We start from the raw sequence: 27902 nt of genomic DNA, 5'->3' as shown, positions 1-27902 counted from the left end.
AAGACAGACTCGGAGGCCAGGCGTGCGTGGAGCCCGGGTCCTGCTGCCGGCCTCGCAGGCCGAGCCAACTCCGAGCCCCGCACCCGCCCGCAGGGAGCTGCCCTCGCCCAGGACCCTCTTGGCCCGCGCGGGTGAGGACTGAGGGCGAGGGGCGCGCGGGTGAGGGGTCCACGCTGAGGGTTGCTTCCCCGCCAGCCACGGCCTCTTCTCCACGAGCCCGGCCCCCTGCCCCCTGCCCGGCTGGTTTTATGGGGGATCATAAGGACAGTCGGCCAGGCGCGGTGGCTCACGCCTGTAATCCCAGCACTTTGTGAGGCCGAGGTGGGCCGATCACGAGGTCAGGAGATCGAGACCACGGTGAAACCCCGTCTCTACTAAAAATGCAAAAAAAATTAGCCGGGTGTGGTGGCGGGCGCCTGTAGTCCCAGCTACTCGGAGAGGCTGAGGCAGGAGAATGGCGTGAACCCGGGAGGCGGAGCTTGCAGTGAGCCGAGATTGAGCCACTGCACTCCAGCCTGGGTGACAGAGCGAGACTCCGTCTCAAAAAAAAAAAAAAAAAAGGACAGTCACCACCTAACATCGAGGAAACAGGGCGCTCCCGCCTTGCGCCCCCAGGCTGGCGTTGAGACTTCTTTAGAGCCAGCGCTTCGGAGCCCCAGCACCAGGAACGTAGAGGTGAGTAAAAGGCACAGCAGGAAGCCTGGGAGAGAAAAAGCAGCTGCCCCTGTTCAGCCGCGCCCTACCCTGAGCTCTGCAGCATTTGGGATCATCCGTTCTCTCTGCCCTGGAGGTTGGAGTAAGCTCCGGGCTTCCTTGACCCTCACTGGAGCACTGGGATCCCAGACGCTAGCCTCGGTTGTCTTAAATCCAGAGGCTGTGGAGGCATGGGGCAAATTGTGCCCGCAGCCTGGGACCTAGAGCTGCATCTGTGCACGGGGCCTCCAGGAGCCCGGCTCAGTGGACAAAATCTGGCATGCTTGGACCTCACCCCACAGGCCTCACACCTCAGAGGCACCCTGAAAGGTGAGTTGATGACATCAGAGTGAGTTTGTACCTTTTCGAACACCACCTGCCACGGGTCCGAGCCCCCACCCCCAGTCTACATCAGCCAATCACAGCTCATTGCAGGTACTGCGCTTGTCACATAGCTTCCTGCAAATAAGAGAAGCCCACCAAGCCATGCACAGCTGGAAAATGGCCCTTATAAAGCCGTCAAGTCCTAATCCAGGCAACCTGTAAATATTACCTCATATGGGAAAACAATTTTTTTTCGAATGTCATTAAGAATCTTGAGACAGAGAGATTGTCCTGGATTATCCAGGTGGGCCCTAAACACTGTGGCTCATGCCTATAATCCCAGCACTTTGGGAGCCTGAGGCGGGTAAATCTCTTGAGCCCGGGAGTTCGAGACCAGCCTGAGCAACATGGTGAGACCTCATCTCTACAAAAGATAGAAAAATTATCTGGGCATGGTAGTGTGCACCTGTAGTCCCAGCTACTCCTGAGGTGGAAGGATTGCTTGAGGCCAGGAGGTTGAGGCAGCAGTGAGCCAGGATCGCACCACTGCACTCTAGCCTAGGTGACACAGTGAGACCCTATCTCAAAAATAAATAAATACAACAGAGACAGGCTCTCTGTGTTGGCCAGGCTGGTCTTGAACTCCTGGCCTCAAGCGATCCTCCTGCCTTGGCCTCTCAAAGTGCAGGGATGATAGGCATGAGCCAGCGTGCCCGGCCACATGCATCTTTGTAAGAGGGAGGCAGAAGGAAATTTGGTGCCACACAGAAGAGAGGGCCATGGGAAGATGGAGCAGAGATGAAGATGGGGCCTTGAAAGTGGACGTGATGCAGTCACAAGCCAAGTAATGCAGGAGCCACCAGAGGCTCCAGAAACAAGGAGCAGATGCTCCCCAGGAGCCGTGCAAGGGAGCCTGGCCCTGCCAATGCCTTGATTTCAGCACATTAAAAGTGATTTTGGACTTCTGGCCTCCAGAGCTGTGAAGGAATAAACTTCTGCTGTTGTAAAAGCCACTTAGCTGTGGTCATTTGTTGCAGGAGCCAATGAGTGACTGACAAGATCAGAGCTGTGACACGGAGGAAGCAGAGCTGTGCCTCGTGCTTTCCAGGCTCTGCTCATGAGAAACAGGTCACTGGGTTGGCCCCGTGCAGAGGAGGGTGTCAGGTAGGAGCATGAACACCTCAGGGAACCACTTAAGAGGTTGCCTAACACATGGTGCTTGTAAAAGGAAAAGCAAACAAAGCAACCTTGTTCTGAGAGCTAGGACATCAGAGCAAGACTTGAGCCACCGTTTCTCACTCGGCCTATTTCTTTTTATTTTATTTATTTATTTATTTTATAGAGACGGGGGACTCACTATGTTGGCCAGTTTGGTCTTTGAACTCCTGGCTTCAAACGATCCTCTCACCTAGGCCTCCCAAAGTGCTGGGATTACAGGAGTGAGCCACCTTGCCGGTCACACACCCCATTTTTTAAGGAAACCTGTACAGAAGGTGGATTGGAAGTCTCATTTTAGGAGCCTGGCTCAGAAGTTCCGCAACTTCAACTGGTGTCATGTGACGTGCTTGGCAGTCACCACCCCCATCCTTACAGCAAAGAATAGCAGGGCACATGGCAAACCAGCAGCCTTTCATGGGCCCGTCAGAGAACTAAGGCTGCCAGACAAACTGGCACCCTGCTCTGAAGAGACAGGCACATCCAGGTAGACACAGCACCTGAGAGCTGCTCACCCAAAGCAGAAACTCCTGGATAAACTGGCTTTAGCAGAAAAATTAGACAACATGCAAGACCAGATAGGTAATGTCAGCAGAGAGTTGGAAACAATAATAAAAAAAAAAAAAATGCTAGAAGTCAAAAACACACAATAGAAATAAAGAATGCTCATTAGCTGACTAGACAGAATGAAGGAAAGAATCATTGAATATAAGTCAACAGAAACTTCCCAAACTGAAATGCAAGGAGAAAAGGGGATAAAAAAAAAATCAACTTATCTAGTTTGAGCGTGTGTCCCCACCAAATCTCATGTTGAGTTATAATCACCAGTTTTGGAGGTGGGGCTTGGCAAGGGGTGTTTGGATCATGGGGGCGGGTCCCTCATGAATGGCTTCCCTTCATCCCCTTGTGATGAGTAAGCTCTCACTCGGAGTTCATGTGAGATGTTTTTGTTTTTGTTTTTGTTTTAAGACGGAGTCTCATTCTGTTGCCCAGACTGGAGTGCAGTGGCACAGCACAGTCTCAGCTTACTGCAACTTCCGCCTCCTAGGTTTAAGTGATTCTTGTGCCTCAGTCTCCCAAGTAGCTGGGATTACAGGCTTGCGCCACTGTGCCTGGCTAATTTATTGTATTTTTAGTAGAGATGGGGTTTCACCATGTTGACCAGGCTGGTCTCAAACTCCTGACCTCGTGATCCACCCACCTCAGCCTCCCAAAGTGCTGCGATTATAGGCATGAGCCACCGCGCCCTCCCGAGATCTGTTTTTCTTTAAAGTGTCTGGCACCTACCCACCCCCTCACTCTCTCTCTTGCTCCTGCTTTTACCGTGTGAAATGCTTGCTCCCACTTTGCCTTCCGCCATGAGTAAAAGTTCCCTGAGGCCCCCAAGAAGCTGAGCAGATGCTGGTGCCATGCTGGTATGGCCTGCAAGAACTGTGAGCCAATTAAACCTCTTCTCTTTATAAATTACTCTGTCTCAGGTATTTCTTTATAGCAATGCGAGAACAGCCTAATACATCAACAGAAGACACCATCCAAGAACAACATCAAAGGATATGATTGGCACAATGGGAGAATCAGAAGGAGGAAAGAGAAGAAGGGGCAGGAGAAATGGTGGAATGGCAAGAATGTCCCCAAATTAATGACAGACACCAAACCATAGATCCAGGAAACATACAGAACATCCATCAGGACAAATAGCAAAAAACATAAAGCAAAACAAAACAAAAACCACAGCTAGGCTTGTCACATTCAAACTGAATAAACCTGCCTGACTGAACCCCCGTCCACCAGCCACAGCTACACCTCTGACAAGACAAGAGACAGATTTCAGTTACTCTCCTGGAAAGAGACCACTGACCATGGCTGGTCCCAGCTGGTTTACAAAGTCTGTGCACCAAGTGCCTTTGGGTCTTAGAAAGACCTTTTGATGTATAGGGCCTAACTGTAATACATTTAAATGTTACATCTCCACCCCAAAGTGAACATGGGTCATATGATACATACGGCAAGATGCCCTTCATGAATATTCATAGCTCCTCCTATAACCTGTTAAGTATGTTTAGCCAACTGAATCAGCATAAAGCTCCTGCCCCATCCTCTCCTCCTCTGAAGGGCCTGTGTCTAGTCTTGTGGGATGTCTATCTTGCAAGTAATTTAAGAAATAGTCTCCTTTTCTAAATGCAGTGTTGTGTGATTTTTTAAGTTAACAAGAGGAATATGAATAAAAATGACAGTGGACTTCTTGTTAGAAATCATGCAGATAAGAAAAGGGTGGAGTGAATTTTTTTTTTTTTTTTTTGAGACAGAGTCTCACTCTGTTGTCCGGGCTGGAGTTCAGTGGCGCAATCTCGGCTCACTACAAGCTCTGCCTTCCAGGTTCACGCCATTCTCCTGTCTCAGCCTCCTGAGTAGCTGGGACTACAGGCACCCGCCACCACGTCTGGCTAATTTTTTTGTATTTTTAGTAGAGACGGGGTTTCACAGTGTTAGCCAGGACAGTCTCGATCTCCTGACCTCGTGATCTGCCTGCCTCGGCCTCCCAAAGTGCTGGGATTATAGGCGTGAGCCACTGCGCCTGGCCGTGAAATCCTTAAAGTGTTGCAATTGAAAAAAAAAAAAATCTGCCCACCTAGAATTCCATATAGCAAAAGTATCCTTAAGGTGCAGGAAAAATAAAGACTTTTTCAGAAAAACAAAAACTGAGGGAATGTATTGCCAGTAGACCTGCCCTGTGAGAAATATTAGAGAAGAGACAAGGAAGATGATACAGGTCAGAAGCTTAGATCTACATCAGGAAAGGAAAAGCATCAGAGGCAGAATAAATGAAGAGAATTAATGTCTCTTTTTCTTATTTATTTATTTTTTTTTTTTTGAGACAGAGTTTTGCTCTTGTTGCACAGGCTGGAGTGCAATGGCGCAATCTCAGCTCACTGCAACCTCCGCCTTCCGGGTTCAAGCAATTCTGCCTCAGCTTCCCGAGTAGCTTGGCTTACAAGGACATGCCACCATGCCCAGCTAATTTTTTTTTTTTTTTTTTTTTGAGACAGAGTCTCGCTCTGTCACCCAGGCTGGAGTGCAGTGGTGCGATATCAGCTCACTGCAAGATCCGCCTCCCAGGTTCACGCCATTTTCCTGCCTCAGCCTCCCAGGTAGCTGGAACTACAGGCGCCCGCCGCCACACCCTGCTAATTTTTTGTATTTTTAGTAGAGATGGGGTTTCACCGTGTTAGCCAGGATGGTCTCGATCTCCTGACCTCGTGATCCGCCCACCTTGGCCTCCCAAAGTGCTGGGGTTACAGGCATGAGCCACCGCGCCCGGCCTATAATGTTTTGTATTTTTAGTAGAGACGGGGTTTCGCCATGTTCGCCAGGCTGGTCTCAAACTCCTGTCCTCAGGTAATCCACCCATCTCAGAGTGCTAGGATTATAGGTGTGAACCACCTCGTTACTCTTTTTTTTTTTTTTTTGAGGCGGAGTCTCGCTCTGTCGCCCAGGCTAGAGTGCAGTGGCTCGATCTCGGCTCACTGCAAGCTCCGCCTCCCGGGTTCACGCCATTCTCCTGCCTCAGCCTCCCGAGTAGCTGAGACTACAGGCGCCCGCCACCACGCCCGGCTAATTTTTTGTATTTTTAGTAGAGACGGGGTTTCACTGTGTTAGCCAGGATGGTCTCGATCTCCTGACCTCATGATCCGCCCGCCTCGGCCTCCCAAAGTGCTGGGATTACAGGCGTGAGCCACCGCACCCGGCCAACCTTGTTATTCTTAATTGATCTAAAGACAACTGCTTAAAGCCATAAAGTAACAATGTGCTGGGTGATTACAGCTTGTGGACAAAATGTCACAAGGGACAGCGGGAGGAGCCGGGGCTTTTCTGATGTAAAATACCTCCACTGTGCTGCCCTCCCTACCAAGGGTCTAAAGCTATATTCCACAGCTTAAGCCACTTGGTCACACACTGAAACCCCTGAGTGGCCTTAAAACCACAAATGCTCAAGTGCCCAGGCCCACCTGCAGAGCACTGATAAAGGGGACTGTGCCAGTCAGGGAAGCCTTCTAAGCCTTCCCCAGAAGTTCTGATGTATAGCCATATTTGAAAGCCAGTTTTAAAATTCACACCCACAAAAGCTACACAGTACAGGAGGTCGTCATTACCCACAATCATGACTTCTTGGAAAGACCACTTATCAAACAGGACCAGGATTGCATAGTAAATAATTAATGGGATTAGAAAATAGTTGATTGATATTGCATTAACAATGAAAATTAAACTTGTGAAAATATTGAAATTATTTTAGAATAAATAAAACATTGCGGGCCAGGTGCAGTGGCTCACGCCTATAATCCCAAGACTTTGGGAGGCTCAGGTGGATGGATCTCTTGAGCTCAGGAGTTCAAGACCAGCCTGGTCAACATAGCGAGACCCTCATCTCTACTAAAAATACAAAAATTAGTGGGGTACAGTGGTGTGCATCTGTAATCCCAGCTACTCAGGGGTCTGAGGTGGGAGGATCACCTGAGCCCAGGAGGTCAAGGCTGCAGTGAGTCGTAATTGTGCCATTGCACTCCAGCCTGGGCAACAGAGCAAGACCCTGTCTCAAAAAAAGAAAGGAGCAACAGTCTCTACTCAGATCTGTATACCCAAATCTATACCCAAAAGAACTCCTTTTATATAATTTTTAAATAAAACTTTTCAAACACAAAAGAGAGTAACACAATGAAACGCATGTATCCATCAACCAGCATCAATAATTATAAAAGAGCTCTTTTAGTGAGTATAAAATAAAAACTGAACTTAACAGTTTAATTGGCAGCATTTCTCCCTTTCTTGGTAATAACAGTGCACCCTAAAATCAGCAGCATCTTAGATTTAAGGCCTTAGAAACAAGGCCATTCACACTGGATCCGAGGGGCAACTGGGCACCTCCATGGGCACCCATGCTTCATAAAGACAGCTGCATCCTACACTTGGTTGAACTGGGATGTTTTCAACTATCCAAAATAAAACTTTGGTTTTCTAATTTAAAGCTTTGTTTCATATCTACATTCTGCTCTTGTGGTCTGCATCTTTGCTCTCGTAATTAGCTATTTCAGTCTTACCCAGACTGTTTTCTTCTCAATTGTCTGTCCTCACACCAGGGAAACACTGGCTCATTTCTGTAACTTCAGAATACACATTAATATTCTTTAATATTTAGATTCCCATGGTCAATTATTCATCCTGGGCTAGTGCTCAGCAGTTTCTCTTTTGTCAGTTAATGCGCCACCCAGGCAGCATATGCTGAGGAAGGCACAATTTCTATATTTATCCTAAGCCAAACATGAGCAGGAAAACTGAGAGCTATTCTAAAAATAATTTTATCAGGTCAAAAAGAAACAACTGCTAGGCTGATCTGGCCGATGACTCCTCCAGTAGCTGTGAAATCAAGAATGCACATAATTTTCTTGCCGTGTTCCTAAGGTAGAGGAGACCACTTTGAAGACCCGCAGTCCATGTTGGCATTGTAGAATTTGAGCAGAGCAGGCATGGCCCTCTGACTTCAGTTCCTCCAGCTGCAGATGGGAGCTGTCTCACTGGCCTGGCCACCATATTGTTAGGGTTGGTCTCCAGCTTCTAAATAAGGGATAGACAAGATTGATTAGTAATTTTCAAAAGTGAGAATTGAGATTATTCCATCAACAGAATTAGAGGGTTTAGAGAAATTGAGAAAGTTAGAAAATTAACTTGGTAATATATACTTGTATTCTTGATATTTATTAATCATTATCAAAGTGTGAAAGGAAGACTCTTCAAATATGTTTTTTTTTAGATAGAAATCATTCTTAAACATAGAGGGGGCCGGGCACGGTGGCTCGTGCCTGTAATACCAGCACTTTGAGAGGCCGAGGCAGGTGGATCACTTGAGGTCAGGAGTTTGAGACCAGCCTGGGCAGCATGGCGAAACCCTGTCTCTACTAAAAATACAAAAATTAGCCAGGCATGGTGGCGGGTGCCCGTAGTCCCAGCTACTCAGGAGGCAGAGGCAGGAGGATAGCTTGAACCTGGGAGGCAGAGGTTGCAGTGAGCCAAGATTACACCACTGTACTCCAGCCTGGGCTACAGAGTAAGACTCCATCTCAAAAAAAAAAAAAAAAAATCATTCTTAAACATAGGACAACTGTCTAAATATTGATGGACGATGTCTTACAAATAGATTGTACTTTTGTTTTTATTAAACTTGTATTCTATGCAATGAAAGTAAAGATTGCAATTCAACAAACACAATCTGTCATACTGCAGGATTTTTTCCCTTGAGCCTAGTTCCTGAAATTTAATATTCGTAACAAACTGAGTTTCTTTCTTTCCTGTCTCTTTCTTTCTCTTTCTTTCTTCTTTCTTTTTCTTCTTTCTTTCTTTTTCCCTTCCTTCCTTCTTTCTTTCTTTCTCTCTTCTTTCTTTCTCCCCCTTCCTTCCTTTCTTTCTCTCTCTCTCTTTCTTCTTTCTTTTCCTTCTTTCTTTTTCCCTTCCTTCCTTTTCTCTCTTTCTCTTTCTCTTCTTTCTTTCTTTTTCTCTTTCTTCCTTCTCTCTCTTTTCTTTTCTTTTCATTTCTTTCTCTCGCTGCTTCCAGGCTAGAGTGCAGTGGCACAATCTCAACTCACTGCAACCTCTGCTTTCCAGGCTCAAGAGATTCTCATGCCTCAGCTCCCAAGGCTGCAAACACGCCCAGTTAATTTTTTTTATTTTATTTTATTTTTAGTAGAGACAGGGTTTCACCATGTAGCCCAGGCTGGCCTTGAACTCCTGAGCTCAAGCAGTCCACTTGCCTCAGCCTCCCAAAGTACTGGGATTACAGGCATGAGCCACCATGGTTTGCACAAACTGAGTTTCTTGATTCTCACTTCCATATCAATGGATTTGTCTCACACACAGAAAGGACTAATAATTTGATCCCTAACCAGGTATTGTAGGTGAAAAAACAGCCAGGTGCTGGGTGTGGAACGGCAGGTCTCGTTTCTCCAACAGAGGTTGGGATCTCAGGGTTATCAGAGTTTCCGAGTAGGTTTCCACTGGACCAAACAGATCATGGTTCAGAAAGATCAAACGTATGCTAAAAAATACAGTGGGAAAGGGGAAGAAAATCAAGGGTTTTCCAGGACCTGGAATTCCTAGCCTAGGGTTTTGATTATTTATTTATGAGACAAGGCCTGGAGTGCCAGCTGGAGTGCAGTGGCAAGATCATGCCTCACTACAGCATCTGTACTCCTGGGCTCAAAGCGATCTTCCTGCCCCAGCACCCAAAGTGCTGGGATTACAGGCATGAGCCACCGTGCCCAGCCTTAGCCTAGGAATTGAAGTGAGGAAGATGTACTTCAAAAAACATTATTGTGGTTAAATATACACGATGTGAAATTTATCATTTTAACTATTTTTCAGTCTATGGTTTTGTGGCATTGAGGACCTTCAGATCGTCGTGCAACATCACCATCATCATCTCCAGGTATTTTTCATTTTCCCAAACTGAAATTCGGTGAGTGCCCCATTAACACCAACTCCCCACCCTACCCCCATACCTAGGCTGGCAGCCAACGCTCTACTTCCTGTGTTTTTTGTTTTTGTTTTAGAGACAGAGTCTTGCTCTGTCACCCAAGCTAGACTGCAGTGGTGTGATTATAATTCACTGCATCTTTGAACTCCTGTGCTCAAGCAATCCTCCTGCCTCTGCCTCCTAAGTAGTTAGAACTACGGGCTGTAATTTTGCTGCTGTTGTTGTTGTTGTTGTTGATAGAGATGGGGTCTCACTATGCTGCACAGGCTAGTCTCTGATTTTGACTTTAGGGACATCATGTAAGTGGAATCAGACAATATTTGTCCTTTCATAACCGACATATTTTACTCAACATAATGTCTTCAAGGTTAAACCATGTCATAACATGTACCAGAATTTCCTTCTGTTTGAAGGCTTAATAATATGTCATTGTGGGCCAGTCACAGTGGCTCATGCCTGTAATCCCAGCACTTTGGGCGGCTGAGGCAGGCAAATCACGAGGTCAGGAGATCGAGACCATCCTGGCTAACACGGTGAAACCCCGTCTCTACAAAAAATACAAAAAATTAGCCGGGCGTGGTGGCGGGCGCCTGTAGTCCCAGCTACTTGGGAGGCTGAGGCAGGAGAATGGCATGAACCCAAGGGGCGGAGTTTGCAGTGAGCTGAGATCAGGCCACTGCACTCCAGCCTGGGTGACAGAGTGAGACTCCGTCTCAAAAAATAAATAAATAAATAAAAATAATATGTCATTGTGTGCATATGAGGCAGGAAAATAGCACAGGGAATTGGAAGTCGAACACAGGAGTAAGTAGACACAGATGAAAGGTGAAGGAGCAAGTGAGTGAGAAGCAAGATAAGAAGCGGAATTTGAGCAGCCAAAACAAAAGTAAGATTAAAGCCGGGCGCGGTGGCTCACGCTTGTAATCCCAGCACTTTGGGAGGCCGAGGCGGGCGGATCACGAGGTCAGGAGATCGAGACCACGGTGAAACCCGGTCTCTACTAAAAATACAAAAAAATTAGCCGGGTGTGGTGGCGGGCGCCTGTAGTCCCAGCTACTCGGAGAGGCTGAGGCAGGAGAATGGCGTGAACCCGGGAGGCGGAGCTTGCAGTGAGCCGAGATCGCGCCACTGCACTCCAGCCTGGGCGACAGAGCGAGACTCCATCTTAAAAAAAAAAAAAAAAAAGTAAGATTAAAAAAGCAAGAAGCCTCCATAGCTGGCTACATCTGGACCAAACGGGAGCCCCTCAGAGATGGGCATATGCATTAGAGAGAAAAAAAAATCCTTAATATGACCCCGTATGATAGTCAGCTCATTAAAGCTCATGCATATGGACTTCATATCATGCATGTATTTAAAATTATGGGATGCAGGCAACATGCAAGCACAGAAGAGCCGAGGTAAGCAACCTCCATATCAGTCAAAAGGCAGGCACTGGCTAGAGATTAGGCAGCTTTGGGAAGAGAAGAAAAAAAAAAACATATAAAAGAGAGCCCAAAATACACCAAACTGGTGCTGATCTCATTTCGCAGAGGTCAACCCACACTCCCCTCATTGAGAGTGTCATACTGTGCTGAATAAACCTTTGCTGTTTGCTTTGCTATTTGTGTGTGTCACGTCCAATTCTTTGTTCAGGACACCAAGAGCCTGGAACCGCACGGCACCATCCGGTAACACGCACACCACATATTGCGTTTATCCCTCCACCGACAATCAGTGAACACTTTTGTTGCTTCTACTTTTGGGGGATTGTGAGCAATGCTGCTTTGAACACGGGTGTGCAAATATCTGTTCAAGACCCTGCTTTCAATTTTGGGTATGTATCCAGAAGTGAGATTGCTGGATCATGTGGTAATTCTATGTTTAAGTTTTTGAGGAACTGCCAAACTGGTTTTCCATAGTGGCTATATCATTTTACATTCCTACCAGCAGTGTCTGAGGGTTCTAATTTCTCCACATCCCTGTCAACACTTGTTGTTGTCTGTCTTTGATTCTAGCCACCCTAGTGGGTGTGAAGTAGTGTCTTCATTCATTTTGTGCTGCTGTAACAGAAGATCCAAGACTGGGTAATTTATAAAGAACAGAGATGTATTTTTTTACACTTCTAAAGGCTGGAAAGTCCGAGATGCAGTGGTTGGCTTCTGGCAAGGGCCATTGTGCTGTGTCATCCCATGGCGGAAGGCAGAAGGGCAAGAGAGCGTGTACGTGTGAGAGAGGAGAGACAGACAGAAAGGAGAGAAAGCCCTTTTTACCTAATCACTTCTTTGGGGTCACAACTCTGAATACTGTTACCCTGGGGATGAAGTTTCCAGCACACCTACTTTGGGGGACACGTTTAAACCATAGCAAGTGGTACCTTGCTATGGCCTGTGGTTTTGATCTGCGTCTGCCTAACGACGAATGACAAGCGTCTTTTCATGTACTGACTAGACATTCCCGTATCTTCTCTGAAGAAATGTCTTTTCAAGTCCTTTCCCCATTATTTTAAATTTAAATCTAAATTTCAGATTCCTGGGGTACATGTTCAGGCTTGTTGCAAGGGTATGTTGCATGATGCTGAGGTTTGGAGTAAGCATAAGACCCAAAAGAAAGCCTTTTAGGCCAGGCCTGGTAGCTCACACCTGTGATCCCAGCACTTTGGGAGGCCAAGGCAGGCGGACCACCTGAGGTCGGGAGTTTGAGACCACCCTGACCAACATGGAGAAACCCCGTCTCTACTGAAAGGACAAAATTAGCTGGGCATGGTGGTGCATGTCTATAATCCCAGCTACTCGGGAGGCTGAGGCAGGAGAATCACTTGAACCTGGGAGGCGGAGGTTGCAGTGAGCCAAGATCGCGCCATTGCACTCCATCCTGGGCAACAAGAGCAAAACTCAGTCTCAAAAAAAAAAATTAGCCGGGTGTGGTGGCAGGCACCTGTAATCTCAGCTACTTGGGAGGCTGAGTCAGAAGAATCGCTTGAACCCAGGAGGCGGAGGTTGCAGTGAGCCGAGATTGTGTCATTGCACTCCAGCTGGGGTGACAGAGTGAGACTTTGCCTCAAAAAAAAAAAAAAAAGAAGAAGAAGAAGAAGAAGGAAAGAAAGCTTTTCAGCCCTCCCTCCTTTTGCAGTGCCAGTGTCTATTGTTCCCATCTTTATGTCCATGTGTACCCAAGATGTAGCTCCTACTTATAAGTGAGAACATGTGGTATTTGGCTTTCTGTTCCTGTGTTAATTTGCTTAGATAATGGCCTTCAGCTGCACCCATGTGGCTGCAAAGGACATGATTTCATTCTTTTTTTATGGCTCATGGTATTCCGTGGTGTGTATGTACCACATTTGCTTTATCCAATCATCTGTTGATGGACACTGGAGTGTTTTCATGTCTCTACTATCATGACTAGAGATTCAATAAACATACAAGTGCAGGTGTCTGTTTGGTAAAACAAGTTATTTTCCTTTGGGTATATACCCAGTAATGGGATTCCTGGGTTGAATGGTAGTTCTATTTTTAGTTCTTTGAGAAATCTCCAAACTGCTTTCCACAGTGGCTGAACTAATTTACATTCCCACCAACAGCGTATAAGTGTTCCTTCTTCTCTGTAGCCTCACCAACATGTGTTGGTGCCTCATTGTGGATTGGATTTGCATTTCTCTAATAATTAGTAATGTTGAGCATTTTTTCATGTTTGTTGGCTGCCTGTGTATCTTCTTTTGAGAAGTGTCTGTTTAATGTCCTTTGCCCTTTAATGGAGGTTTTTTTTTTTCTTGTTGATTTGTTTGGGTTCCTTATGGATTCTAGATATTAGTCCTTTGTTGGACACACAATTCACAAATATTTTCTTCCATTATGTAGATTGTCTGTTTACTCTGTTGATAGTTTATTTTGCTGTACAAAAGCTTTTTAGTTTAATTAGGTCCCAGATGTCAATTTATGGTTTTGTTGCAATTGCTTTTGAGGACTCAGTCATAAATTCTTTGCCTAGGCCAATGTCCAGAAAAGTATTTCCTAAGTTTGTTCTGGAGTTTTTATAGTTTGAGGTCTTACAGTTAAATCTTTAATCCATCTTGAGTTAATTTTTATATATGGTGAGAGGTAGGGGTCCAGTTTCATTCTTTGCAAATGGCATGCCAGCTATTCTAGCACCATTTATTGAAGAGGGAGTCCTTTCCCAATTGCTTATTTTTGTTGACTTTGTCGAAGATCAGTTAGTTGTAGATGTGCAACTTTATTTCTGGGTTCTCTATTCTGTTCCATTGATGTGTGTGTGCCTGTTTTTGTACCAGTACCATGCTGATTTGGTTACTGTAGCCTTGTAGTGTAGTTTGAAGTTGGGTAATGTGGTGCCTCTAGCTTTGTCCTTTTTGCTTAGGTTTACTTTTTCCATTCTGGCTCTTTTTGGTTCCACATGAATTTTAAAGTAACTTTTTCCTAATTCTGTGAAAACAACATTGGCTGTTTGAGAGGAATAGCATCAAATCTGTAGATTGCTTTGTCTTTCCCCATTTTTGAATCAGGTTACTTGTTTGTATTGTTGCTAGATTGTAGGAGTTCTTTATATATCCTGGACATCAATTCTGCATCAGATACATAATCTACAGTATCTTCTCCGTTGTGTGGATTGTCTTCTCACTCTGTTGTGTTGTTGTTGTTGTTGTTGTTTGGCTTTTGTTTGTTTGTTTGTTTTGAGGCAGGGTCTCACTCTGTTGCCCAGGCTGGAGTGCAGTGGCATGATCTTGGCTCACTGCAGCCTCCACCTCCCAGTAGAATCAAGTGATTCTCCTGCCTCAGCCTCTCGAGTAGCTGGGATTACAGGTGCCCACCACCATGCCTGGCTAATTTTTGTATTTTTAGTAGAGACGGGGTTTCACCATGTTGGCCAGGCTGGTCTCGAACTCCTGACCTCAGGCGATCCACCCACCTCAGCCTCCCAAAGTGCTGGGATTACACTTTTCACTCTTGATAGCGTCCTTTGATGCACAAAAGTTTTTAATTTTCAGGAAGTCCAATTTATCTAATTTTTTTGTTGCCTGTACTTTTGGTGCCATATTCAAAAACTCATTGTCAAATCCAATGTCATGAAGTTTTTCTCCTATGTTTTTTTCTACTGCCTCAATAACAGTATCCCACCTCAGGCCCAGATGCCTGGCCTCCCACAGATCTTTAAGAACGAAGGCTCCCAGGCACCTTCACACACCACAGACAGAACGAGTGAGGGGTGGCAGAGTGGGGCCTGGGCAGCAGTGGCCTCTGTCCTGCCTGTATCTTCTGATGGTCCTTGGGGCCAGCCAGGACAGGTAAGATGGTGGCCCCTCCATGCTGGCCCCGGATCCCCTGGCAGCCCCCCGCTCCTGACACTGTCCTATGACCTCAGACAACAGAATTGAGAGTCAGCGCATTTGAATTCCAAACCCCATCCTGCATGCGTCAGATGGATAGCGACATTTGCCGTATGTGGGCTGTTGTCTAGGTTTAATGAGAACATGGGAAATAGTATCAGTTCCTCTTCCAGCAATGGCATTTAGACATTTCCCTCTGTGAACCCTTTCCTGCCCTGGGCACACAGAACACACCTTCCTCTGTCTCCCACCTACTCTCTCCTGACCATCCTGGAGCCCCTGGGAGCTTTGTGGCACCCCCACACCCCACACAAGGCTGAGTCTTCCTTTCTCTGCCCCTGAGACCCACTGGCATTGCACTGACTTCCACACCAGCCCAGCACTGTGAAGGCTCGTTGGCGTGCACGGACGTTGTGTGCTGAGCTTCTGGAAATGCAGACTCCTCAGCTCTAGCAAATGCTGTGAGTAGATTCTAGAGGGGTCAGGAGTGTATTTTCACAAGCTCTCCCTGTAGTTAGGAGCTGTGGCTGGAGAGCCTGAGATGCGCTGTTTTAACCAACTGGATCTTGATCCCCTCACTGCAGTGAACTTTGTCCTGGCCCAACCACCTCTTTCCTCGGCCACAAGGAGGACTTTGCCACCTCCTGCAATGGCTCCACCTCCAGCATCTGCCTTAGAAATGCCTCTCGTGCCTGGACCTGCCATTCCTGCCGGTTCTCCCCTTGCTCACTGCCGTGATCCCCACCTCATGGCCACAGCCGGCCCCCGAGGCTTTGGTTCTCCCAGCTCAGCAAGGGATCCTGGCCCCCCTCTGTGGGACCCCTACTCCTTTCTTAGGGGGGCATGCCAGGCTTCTTGAAGCTTTGCTTCCTGAAGGGTGGTCTTGTGTTGTGGGGAAAAGAAAGAGAGATCAGATTGTTACTGTGTCTGTGTAGAAAGAAGTAGACATAGGAGACTCCATTTTGTTCTGTACTAAGAAAAATTCTTCTGCCTTGAGATGCTGTTAATCTGTAACCCTACCCCCAACCCTGTGCTCCCTGAAACACTTGCTGTGTCAACTCAGGGTTAAATAGATTAAGGGCTGTGCAGGGTGTGCTTTGTTAAACAGATGCTTGAAGGCAGCATGCTCATTAAGAGTCATCACCACTCCCTAATCTCAAGCACCCAGAGACACAAAACACTGCAGAAGGCCGCAGGGACCTCTGCCTAGGAAAGCCAGGTATTGTCCAAGGTTTCTCCCCATGTGATAGTCTGAAATATGGCCTTGTGGGAAGGGAAAGACCTGACCGTCCCCCAGCCCGACACCCGTAAAGGGTCTGTGCTGAGGAGGATTAGTAAAAGAGGAAGGAACGCCTCTTTGCAGTTGAGATAAGACGAAGGCTTCTGTCTCCTGCTCGTCCCCGGGCAATGGAATGTCTCGGTGTAAAGCCGATTGTATATTCCATCTACTGAGATAGGGGAAAACTGCCTTAGGGATGGAGGTGGGACATGCTGGCAGCAATACTGCTCCTTAAGGCATTGAGATGTTTCTGTATATGCACATCAAAAGCACAGCATTTTTTCTTTACCTTGTTTATGATGCGGAGACATTTGTTCACGTGTTTACCTTCTGACTTTCTCTCCATTATTATCCTATTATCCTGCTATGCCCGATAATGATCAATAAATACTACGGGAACTCAGAGGCCAGTGTGGCCTCATGCCTGTAAGTCCAGTGCTTTGGGGGGCCGAGGTGGGAGGATCCCTTGAGCCCAGTTCAAGGCTACAGTGAGCTGTGATTGCACCACTGCACTCCAGCCTATGTGACAGGGCAAGACCCAATCTCAAAAAAAAGAAAGAAAGGCAGTCCTGTCATCTCCCCAGACCACCCGGCCTATCTCGGTGAGGCCTGGGGCTGCTGTGTGCAGCAATGCTGGGTGGTCCTCGGGGTGTCCCAGAAGCCTGACCTGAAAGAGCAGCCAGGGCTGGAGGGATGGCTGGAGAGGAGAGAGGTGTTCCCAGGTCAGAGGCAGGCTCGTCTTGTCTTCTGCATGGCCAGTTCCAGGCTCGTGTGGGCCGGTGGGGCTCCCTGCTCGTTTAGCTGTCTGTGGTTAGGAATGCATAGGCCGTGAGGACAGGGTGCCCAGCTTGAACTTGCAACCAGAGTCAGCCAGTCAACATCTGAAAATAACGGGCTCCACGGGGTGCCCACAAGCGCTCCAAAGTCCGAACGCCAGTCTGCCTTCATGGACGTCTGAAGTGCTTTATCACTGGTGAGCCCAGTGCTGTCAAGAGCTCTGTGGCCCCTGCTCTGCCTGAATAAGGGAGGAGCAGCAGCAGCCAGGGAGCAGCCCCGCCCTGGAGACACTGAAAGCCCTTGGGTCTGCACCTGCCCCCACCACCAGGGAGCTGTCCCCTGAAGCCATGAGCTTGATGCTGGGCTGTCCCTGGAGTAAAGCTTCCGGGAGCTCAGTGCCTGCAGAGTAAGGGAAGAGTGGATGTTCTAGAACTTTCTGGAAGGGAGGAAGGAGGGCAGTCTGACTGGCTCCCTGCTCATTTAGCTGTCTGTGGTTAGAAAAGCTGCCTGTGGGCTGACGAGGAACCGCGTCATGGCCCTGCCGTGGGGCGCCACTACCCATCTTATCCTGCCTCCAGAGATAAGCACCCTCTGAAGAGCCCGGAGGGGCTGACGCCAGCCGGCTGTGTCTGCCTCCTCTCCACAGGCGTAATTCCCTGCTTTTCCCTTAAGTTAGCTTGAGCGACTTCTGGTTCTTGACACTGAGGTGTGTTTCTGATGGAAACACCACCGGCCTGTACTCCTTGCCCCCCATGCCAGGCAGGCTTTCCTGGGTGCAGGCCGTCCACCCTGTACTGTGGCATCTTCTGGCCCCGCCTCCTCCTCCTCAGCAGCCACCCACACTGGCTTTCCCGAGAAGCCAGACGCCACCCAGCAGGATTCCTTAGGCCTGAATGGTCCCGGGAGTGGGCCGGGAGCCACAGCACAGCAGCCACTTTCCACCCACACTGCGTCTTTCTCAGCCGTCCACACTGGCACCTACAACTTAGTTTGTAGCTCAGCCTCTCTCAGAGACAGAAAAAAAGAGGACGATGCTAAAAGGACACAAAAAGTGACAAAATGGCCATGCTTTTAAAAAATTATTTTAATAGCTTCATTGAAATGTAATTCACATACCACAAAATCCCCCCATTTAAAGGGCATAATTCAACAGTTTTGAGTATATTCACAGGGTTGTGAAACCTTCTTACGATCTAATTTTAGAACATTTTTGTCCCCCCACAAAGAAATCCCGGACCCCCTAAGTCTCTCCGAACTCTCCCTGTCCCTGCAGCCCCCACCAACAGCAGTCAACTTTCTGTCTCCGTGGTCTTGCCTGTTCCAACTCTCCGTGCGCATGGACTAACCACTCAGGGTCTTCACGCCTGGCCTCTGCCACCCAGCGTCGTTCCCGAGGCCCACCCGCTCCTTAGCGTGCGTCAGAGCCTCACTCCTTTGTGTGGCTGAGGAACATTCTATCATCTGCATTTTGTTACCCACTTATCGGGGGTGGATATTTGGCTGGTTTCCACCTTTTGAGCATTACTGATGCTGCAGTAGAATTGGTGCACTCGCGCCGTCGTTTCTTTCGGTATATGCCTAGGGGTGGCGTGGCTGGGCCCTGTGGAAACTGCTTCACTTTTGAGGACCCACCTGACTTTTTCACAGCACTGCAGCCTTTCACAGCCCACCAGCTGCTGCACCTGCAGGGACGCAATGTCACTGAGGGGCCGTCACTGAGGGCCACAATCCCCACACGCCTCTCGGACTTATGTTTGTCTGTCTGATTCTAGCCATGCCGGTGGGGTGCAGTGGGAGCTCATTGTGGTTTTGGTTTGTGTTTTCCTGATGACAAGTTGTAATGAGAAAAACCGAGAATCACATTTAAAACCTTACCCTAAAGTGGGAGTTGCTGAGAGACCAAAGAATGACTGGGCGGATTCCAGCTTGGTGAGTAGGTGAGTTTATTAGGACTCACATGTGGGGCACTCGTGGGCAGCAGGACAACTCTAGAGATGAGTGTGCTTCTGTCCCTAAGCTGCTTTTGAGCTAATTTTCTGCCTCTTTGTGCCGTCCGTGTGATAGGCCTGCTCCGTGGTGGTTCTCACATCCCCTCCGGCCTGTTTGGGTTCTCAGGGACACCTGCTCCTCGCTGGGCACCGTGGCCTGGACTCACTGCCTGGCCTTTGGGGTTCAGGCCACAGACATCTGCCCTGAAGTAACCTGGCGGGAACCGTCACGCCACAGCGGCGATGCTGGGTGGCTGTGTTTTATTTATCCGCACATTTAGACACCAGAGCTTCCAGGTGTGGTCACTGGGCTGTGCCCTAGAGATGCTGGGGTGACCCAGACACAGCCCTGTTCCCACAGCGCTGCACAGGGGCACAGACACGGCAACAAGACCAGTAACCCTAAAACACCGTCCTGGGAGGTCACCCACAAGGTGACGAGCCACAACCCAGGTGTGAAAGAGGCCAGGGAAGGCCCGGCATGGTGGCCCAGGCCTGCGGTCCCAGCACTTTGGGAGGCTGAGGCAGGAGGATCACTTGTACCCAGGAATTCGAGACCAGCCTGGGAAACATAGTAGGATCCCGTCTCTACAAAAAATAAAAAAGATTAGCCGGACCTGGTGGCGCGCGCCCGTGGTCCCAGCTACTGGCCAGGCCGAGGCAGGAGGATCGCTTGGGTCCGAGAAGTCGAGGCTGCGGGGAGCCATAGTCGCCACTGCACCCCAGCCTGGGCCACAGAGCAAGCCCCCGTCTCTGAAAAACGCAGCAGGGGTGACCGAGGCCCATGCATTGCCCGTGCGGAAGCAGTTTGGGGGTGTAGGTGGCCGGTGGCGCCCACTGGCCCCCTCTTGAGTAAGGCGGCTCCGCCCAGGCCGTTCGGGGCCTCAGCTGGGCTCGAGAAGCCGCGGAGCCTGGGGGCGTGGACCAGTCCTCCGAGGCGGCCCCTCAGTGACATTGCGTCCCTGCAGGTGCAGCGCCCGCCTCTCTGCTCCGGCTCCGCCTCCGCCCTGGAACGCAGCGCGCTCCGCCCGAGGCCTCCCAGCGGCCCACACAGGAATCGCGGAGCTTAACTGCCGCCACCTCGCGCCGGGTCCGCGCGGCCCACGGGACTCCCCCTGACGCCCCCGGACCGCGGTCCACATGGACGCGCGGGGCCCTGAAGCCCCCGGCGGGCGCGCGCTGCGGGACGCGGTGAGCCCCTCCCCTACTCCTGCTTCTCTCTGGCTGGGGGCGCCCCCGCGGTTCTGGGGGGTTTTGAGGTCCTGGGGGTGGGGAGCCTGCGGTGCTGGGGGTGCCCTGCGGTCTTCGTGGGGCCCTGAGGTCCTGGGGGACCTGCGGTCCTGACGACTCCTGTGGTCCTGAGGAGTCCTGAGTGCCTGGGAGGCCTGCGGTCCTGGGGGGGGGCCCTGAAGACCTGGGGGACCCTGCGGTCCTGGGGGGGCCTGAGGTGCAGGGGGGAATCCTGCTGTCCTGGGGGACCCTGCGGTCCTCGGGGGGAGCCCTGCAGTACTGGGGGGCATTGAGGTCGGGATCGGTGGGGAAACAGCTGGGCCAAAGGGTGCCCAAAGGCCCCTTCAGAGGGGACCCACGAGGGTCGCAGCGCCCAGGGCTCCAGCCTCTTCCCGGAAATCCTCCCGCCCCCCGGGCCTTCCTGTTTGCCCAGAGAGTTCCAGGCCCACAAGAGGACTGGCTATGAGGAAGAGACCTGGAATTTGAAGGAATGTGTTGGGCGTTGTGCAAGCCCTAACGTAAATTTCCTGACAAAGGTAGAAAGCCCTGGCATGGTTCAGAGGTGGGGCCTCTTCCTATGTCCACGGGATTCTAGATTCACACCATGGTACGTGGGGCTCCCTGGGATCTTGAACCCCCAGCTGGGAGAATTTTGTGCTTCTCAGCCTCACTGTTCTCATATCACCCTGGACACAGTCGCAGGGTGAGGAGTAGATTACACCATGAATGGTGTGGGACGTCAGTCTGTAAACGACAAAGCAGTATATAAACAGGAAATGCTTTCAGTAGCAATGGTGCTATTTCTGTATGACCTGCTAAGTAATTTCATAAGAATTCTTGAGGAGGGCAGGGTCACGAGATTTTCTCCTGCGTCCTCCTCTGCATGCTTTATGGTCTTGGCTCTGGGCCAAGGTCTGTGATCCTCCTGCCTTCACGGTGTGTGGTGTGAGGAGGGGGATGGGTCCCTGCCCCGTCTGCACGTGGCCCTCTCATGATTCCCGTGCTATTTGTTGAAAAGACTTTCCTTTCCCTCTGAATCCAAAGGCCTTAGCACCTTTGTCAGAAGTCAACAGATTTATGGATGGGTTTATCCCATGATATTTAAAATGTCATATGTGGGTTGGGTGTGGTGGCTCATGCCTGTGATGCCAGCACTTTGGGAGGTCAAGGTGGGCAGATCACCTGAGGCCACGAGTTCAAGACGAGCCTGGCCAACACGGTGAAACTCCATCTCTACTAAAAGTATAAAAATTAGCTGGGCGTGGTGGCACACGCTTGTAATCCCAGCTACTTGGGAGGCTGAGGTGGGAGAATCACTTGAATCCAGGAAGCGGAGGTTGTAGTGAGCTGAGATCGCGCCATTGCACTCCAGCCTGGGCAACAAAGCAAGACTTCGTCTCAAAAAAAAAAAAAAAAAAAAAAACTCATATGCCAACAGTAAATATTTATTCAATTGTCTTACGGTTTATTTTTTCAGGCAGAAAATCTATTACAGGAACTTCAGGAACATTTTCAAGCTCTGACTGCAACATTAAACCTCAGAAATATCCTTTTCTACCTTTAACAAATGCTGTGATTCTTTCAGGCTGGTAGATTATCATGGAGTATCTTTTTGTTGTCTGCTAGTAGTAGGTAATAGTTTACTTAGGATTTCCCAGCATTTACTTCTGTGCTTTTATGTGGCTTCCTGATGCGTTAATTACCCCTCACTTGTAGCAAAAGCTCTACCTCCGGCCAGGCGCAGTGGCTCACGCCTGTAATCCCAGCACTTTGGGAGGCCGAGGCAGGCGGATCACGAGGTCAGGAGATTGAGAACATCCTGGCTAACACAGTGAAACCCCGTCTCTACTAAAAATACAAACAATTAGTCGGGCGTGGTGGCGGGCACCTGTAGTCCCAACTACTCAGGAGGCTGAGGCAGGAGAATGGCATGAACCCGGGAGGCGGAGCTTGCAGTGAGCAGAGATCGCGCCACTGCACTCCAGCCTGGGCGACAGAGCGAGACTCCGTCCCAAAAAAAAAAAAAAGCTCTACCTCCTGCTTGACTGGCAACACAGGATGTCTTGTGCAGCAAGCATAAAAGACAAAAACACAAACATGCAAAACCCTTCCCAGTGGGGCTTCCATCAGTCCCTAGCCGGACAGTGCACCCTAGACCATAGGCCCTCAGAGGGAATCAGACCCCACAGAGCATAACACTGAAGCACAGGATCCGAGATACGGCTCTCCCAAACTTTGTTGTGTTTAGTTTAACTTCACCAACTCACTGTTTTGTCTTAGAAACATGAAATCAAACAGAATGAGAATAGAATGTTTTTTTGAGTTGGAACAAATCTAGATAAGGGTCACAATTACCCCAAGACTTGCCCAATTTGAGCTCATGCTACACAATTAAATGTATTCCTTAAATATTGTGTGCGTGCAACTTTTGATTTTGTAAATGGGTTCCCACAGAACAAAAATGAGTCTTAAACATAAAATCAAACCATACGAATGTTAGTTTTCTAAAGAGTTAATTTCAGCTAGGTGATAGTCTATAGTCCCAGCTACTCAAGAGGCTGAGGCAGAAGGATCGCTTGAGCCCAGGAGTTCAGGGCTGCAGTAGCTGTGATCACACCACTGCACTCCAGCCTGGGGGAAGAGCAAGACCCTACGAACAAACAAAAAAGAGTTAATTTCCATTATATTTTTACACACCCAGAGTTTGACTAAAATATACCAGACAATCTCCTGTCCCCAAATCCATGTCCAAGCAAGGGGAGCCACGTTTTCTACGCTCACAGTTTAAAGGGACACACTGAGGAAAACTCAGGGAAAGAAGCTGATCTGCATGGACACTAGGCCTGTCATTGATTCCCTCATTTCAAAAGTTGCATCTGCCATGGCTTTGCCATGAGCACGGTGACAGCAGGTGCCATGGGAGGCGGGGTCCCCGAGGACATCCTGGCTGTGCCTCGGCGGCTCTGGACGCCAGCTCTACGCAGAGTTCCTTAACACTGTACTGGAAGAAATGGGAAATCGCATTGAGGACTTACAGAAGAATGTCAATGACTTAATGGTACAAGCTGGCATTGAACATTCTATTAAAGAACAATGGTAAGGTTGTCATTAGGAAGCTATGCCAACCGTTTGCGTATCTTTTGACTGCTTTCATCTTGAAACGTACAATCCCATATTTGTTCACTATGGGGATTGCTGCCTCTGTGCTGAGTGAGAATTGCCCAGGAATAATAAATGTCCAAATGCTCTTTTCTTTTTTTGAGGTGGAGTCTTGCTCTGTCGCCCAGGCTGGAGTGCAATGGCATGATCTCGGCTCACTGCAAACTCCACCTCCCGGGTTCAAGCCATTCTCCTGCCTCAGCCTCCCAGGTAGCTGGGACTACAGACATGCACCACCACATCTGGCTAATTTTTGTATTTTTAGTACAGACGGGGTTTCACTATGTTGGCCAGGCTGGTCTTGAACTCCCAACCTCAGGTGATCCACCCACCTTGGCCTCCCAGTGCTAGGATTACAGGCGTGAACCACCACGCCCGGCCACATACAGCTAATTTTTGTATTTTTAGTAGAGATGGAGTTTCACCTTGTTGGCCAGGCTGGTCTCGAACTCCTGACCTCAGATGATCCACCCGCCTCAGCCTCCCAAAGTGCCTCCTCTGCAGGGCTTCTCAGGCCACCCAGTGCAACCTGAACCTCATCAGGGCACTGTAGGCATTCTCACAGCTTCTGATGCTGAATGTAAACATGCCACAAAAAAATGCTAGGATCAGAGGCATGTTTAAAGCCATTAGTAAAAACGACGTAGAAAAAATGATTCAGAGGCCAGGCACAGTGGCTCAGCCTGTAATCCCAGCACTTTGGGAGGCTGAGGCGGGCGGATCACGAGGTCAGGAGATCGAGACCATCCTGTGAATAGTGAAACCCCGTCTCTACTAAAAATAATAAAAAAAAAAAATTAGCCAGGCGTGGTGGCGGGCGCCTGTGGTCCCAGCTACTCGGGAGGCTGAGGCAGGAGAATGCTGTGAACCTGGGAGGCGGAGCTTACAGTGAGCCGAGACTGCGCCACTGCACTCCAGCCTGGGCGACAGAGCGAGACTCCATCTCAAAAAAAAAAAAAAAAAGAAAAAAGAAAAAACGATGCAGAATAGCGCCCACGTTGAGCAGGTCCTCCCACCTGTGCCCACACAGATGCTTCCCCAGGGATCCTCTGACCTCCAGGTCAGAAAGCTGGTGAGCCATGAATTACCTGCATTTTAACTTTTGGGTGTGGTCTGTTCAGGTAGGCAGAGATGGCAGTGCTCTGATTCTGCTGGTGGACTGAAGTCCTCATCCCTTCTCTGCATGAGCTCAGAGCAGAGACAGTCTTCCCCCAGACACCTAACCAAATTTCCTGCAGACACAATGGCATCATAACCTTCAGACGTTTATTCTGAAGGTCTTAAAGCAGTGTGTCAGTGGCCCCATACTCTATGTAGCCTGCTGCCCCTTTTTTGTTCAGTACTGAGATTCATGTCGACACGTGTGGCTCTAGCTCAGTCGCTAACTGCTGCCTAATAGTCCTCTGATGATTTACTTTGTATTTGACTAATATTGTTTCCAAACAATACTGCACTATTCTTGTCTACTTCTTTGTGTATACGTTGCCAGTTTCTCTAGGGCACTTGGTTATTCTGTACCTAGGGGCTTGTCGCCTGCATTAGCTGCCACAAGTAATTTCTGGACTTTGCCTAGAAGCCATCCTGGGAAGATGAGAAATAGAATTCACTAGATACCCAGAGAGCCACTAGTTAATCCAACTTGATTAAAGCACCACAGTGCCACAGACGAGGCAAGGCTTGGCAGCCATGCAGGCCTAGCTTTCAAATTCTTATCTTCTGTTGCTGGCTGTAACCTGGGGAAATCTAAGCTTTAGTTTTCTTCTCTGCCAAATATCTACCTGGTAGGTGGTTGTAAGGATTTGAGAAAATTGCTTGCAAAGCACTTAGGTCAGGGCAAGGTAGACAGTAGGTACACAATGAGATAAACTTGAAATACAGAGTCCAAATCATTATGATTTCAACTGTACTGCAGCCACAAAGCACCAGTGAGAACGTTATTAAAATCAGGGGTGAACATACTTAATACACCTGATAGAAGTTAGGGCCTGAACGTTTATGTCTCCCTAAATAGCTGAAGACCTAACTGCAGCATGTCCGTATTTGGAGATGGGGCCTCTACAGAAGTCATTAAGGGTACGTGGGTCCTGAGGGTGGGGCCCTCATCCAACGGGATTCGTCTTTCTGAGAAGAGACGCCAGGGGCTCGCCTGCCATCCCCCGTGCCTGCACCAGAGAGGCCGTCAGCAAGTCAAGGAGAGCCTTCCCCAGAAATCACAGGGACCGGCACCTTGATCTGGGACTTCCAGAAAACAGAACTGCGAAAAGACAAGTTTCTGCTGTTTAAACCACCCAATCTGAAGTATTTTGTTATGGCAGTCCTGGGCAGACTAACATAATATGCAACACATTTACAATAAATATACAATAAACTTACAAATGTGGAATGTAATTGTTTTATCTTTTTCTGGTAACGCCAGTAAAGCTGTTATTGTTAAGAGACATAATTCACACATCATCCACCAATTATGCAACTGAGAATTGTCCATTATCACAATCTTAGGGCACTTTTTCTTTTTATGCCTGCTCGGCTTATGTAAGCACATTTTCATTACGTCAAAAATGAAAATGCCCATTAGCTGTCACCTCCTATTTCCCCCTCCCTCCCAGTCTTAAGCAACCACTAGTCTGTCTCTATGGATGTGCCTATTCTAGAAATTCCGTAGAAATGGAATCGCACAATAGGTAGTAACTGGCTTTTCACTTAACCTACTGATTTCAATGTTCACCCGCGTTGTAGCATGTGTCAGTACTTCATTCTGTTTATGACTGAATAATATTCCATTCTATGGATGGACATTTTCTTTAACCATTCATCTGTTGATGGACACGTGGGTTTCCACATTTTGGCTTCTGTGTACGAGTTTCTATGTGGACATATGCTTTCAATTCTCCTGGGTATGAAACTACTGGGTCAAACGGTAACACCATGTTTATCTTTTCTTTTTTTTGAGACAGGATCTTGCTCAGCTGCTCAGGCTGGAGTGCAGTGGCACAACCATGGCTCACTGCAGCCTTGACCTCCGGGGCTTAAGTGATCCTCCTGCCTCAGCCCCCCGAGTAGCTGGGCCCACAGGCACGCACCACCACGCCCAGCTAAGCGTTTTGTATTTTGTAGAGACAGGGTCTCACCAGGTTGCCCAGGCTGGTTGTGAACTCCTGGGCTCAAGCAATCTGCCTGTCTCAGCCTTCCAAAGTGCTGGGATTACAGGCTTGAGACACCTGCACCCGGCCCACGTTTAACTTTTTGACGACCTGCCTGCCTGTGTTACCACTTTCCCACCAGCAGTGTGTGAGGGCTCCAATTTCTCCACATCCTTGCAAACGCCTGTTGTGATCTACTTTTTGTATCTAGCTGAACTCGTGGGTGTGAAGTGGCGTCTCACTGTGGTTTTGATTTGCATTTCCTTAACCAGCAGTGATGCTGAGTGTCTTTTCGTGTGCCTCCTGGCCGTCTGTTTCACCTGCTCTGGAGAAATATCAGGAGTGTAATACTGAGTGTCTTACACGCCAGGTACTCGGGGTCACATACACCTTCTCCCTAGCCCCTCACTCTGATACAGTGTTACACTCTCCTACTTTATACATGGGAGATTAAACTGCAGATTTGCATTTGAATTTTAAATCCATTTAAAAAGCACACACTCATTTGTAGCGTATGTAAAAAATGTGCTTCATTCTGTAAGTACCCTCCTGTTTCCACAACAGCAATCAATCTCCGACAGCAGTGAGCCCTGTGCACCACACTCCTGTGCCCGGCAGGCACCATGTGCTTCCGCGTTCACATCTGTGTGCCGGGCAGACACTATTATCCGTCTTTACCAAGGAGAAAACGGAAGCTCAGAGAAGGTACCCTGCCCAAGGTCACTTGGTGGGGCAGAGCCTGGGTCTCAGGTCAGAGGGCCCAGGGTGTGCTCAGGTGCCCCCATCCCTGCCCTTCCTCACTCTCACTTCAGAGCGTGAGTGTGCTGAGACGGGACATGAAGATCCCAACCAACCATCCACACTGCTAGGATGAGAGAGGGCAAGAGAAACCTGAGACTGTAATAAGGACATTTTCTTCTTTTTTTGAGACGGAGTCTTGCTCTGTTGCCCAGGCTGGAGTGCAGTAGTGCGATCTTGGCTCACTGAAACCTCCACCTCCCAGGTTCAAGCAATTCTCCTGCCTCAGCCTTCCAAGTAGCTGGGATTACAGGTACGTGCCACCATGCCCAGCTGATTTTTGTATTTTTAGTAAAGACAGCATTTCACCATGTTGGCCAGGCTGGTCTTGAACTCCTGACTTCGTGATCTGCCCGTTGTGGCCCCCAAAAGTGCTGGGATTACATGCGTTAGCCACTGTGCCTGGCCAGTAAGGAAATTTTCTAACTATATGAACTGAAGGGCCATGGCTTCTACA

The 27902-nt window shown here is 48.8% G+C and overlaps 1 protein-coding gene and 1 long non-coding RNA gene across 2 annotated transcripts; one reads left to right on the top strand and one right to left on the bottom strand.

Annotated features, from left to right (window-relative positions):
• The first annotated feature begins 20030 nt into the window (after positions 1 to 20030).
• On the top strand, positions 20031 to 25895 carry HSBP1L1 (heat shock factor binding protein 1 like 1). Its single transcript, XM_063610227.1, has 4 exons — positions 20031 to 20309; positions 21826 to 21892; positions 23351 to 23444; positions 25519 to 25895. Exons 1-4 carry the CDS (start codon positions 20259 to 20261, stop codon positions 25520 to 25522), a joined length of 216 nt encoding a protein of 71 aa, XP_063466297.1. The 5' UTR covers positions 20031 to 20258; the 3' UTR covers positions 25523 to 25895.
• LOC134731533 (uncharacterized) lies at positions 21791 to 23433 on the bottom strand. Its single transcript, XR_010113926.1, has 2 exons — positions 23344 to 23433; positions 21791 to 21885 (listed from the first exon to the last, which is right to left on the bottom strand). It is a non-coding gene; the product is annotated as an uncharacterized lncRNA (long non-coding RNA).
• Positions 25896 to 27902: the final 2007 nt, after the last annotated feature.

The sequence above is a fragment of the Symphalangus syndactylus genome, chromosome 1 (assembly GCF_028878055.3).
Source record: "Symphalangus syndactylus isolate Jambi chromosome 1, NHGRI_mSymSyn1-v2.1_pri, whole genome shotgun sequence".
Classification (NCBI taxonomy): domain Eukaryota; kingdom Metazoa; phylum Chordata; class Mammalia; order Primates; family Hylobatidae; genus Symphalangus; species Symphalangus syndactylus.
The sequence above is the reverse complement of the archived record's forward strand: the minus strand, read 5'-3'. Positions and strand labels throughout refer to the sequence as shown.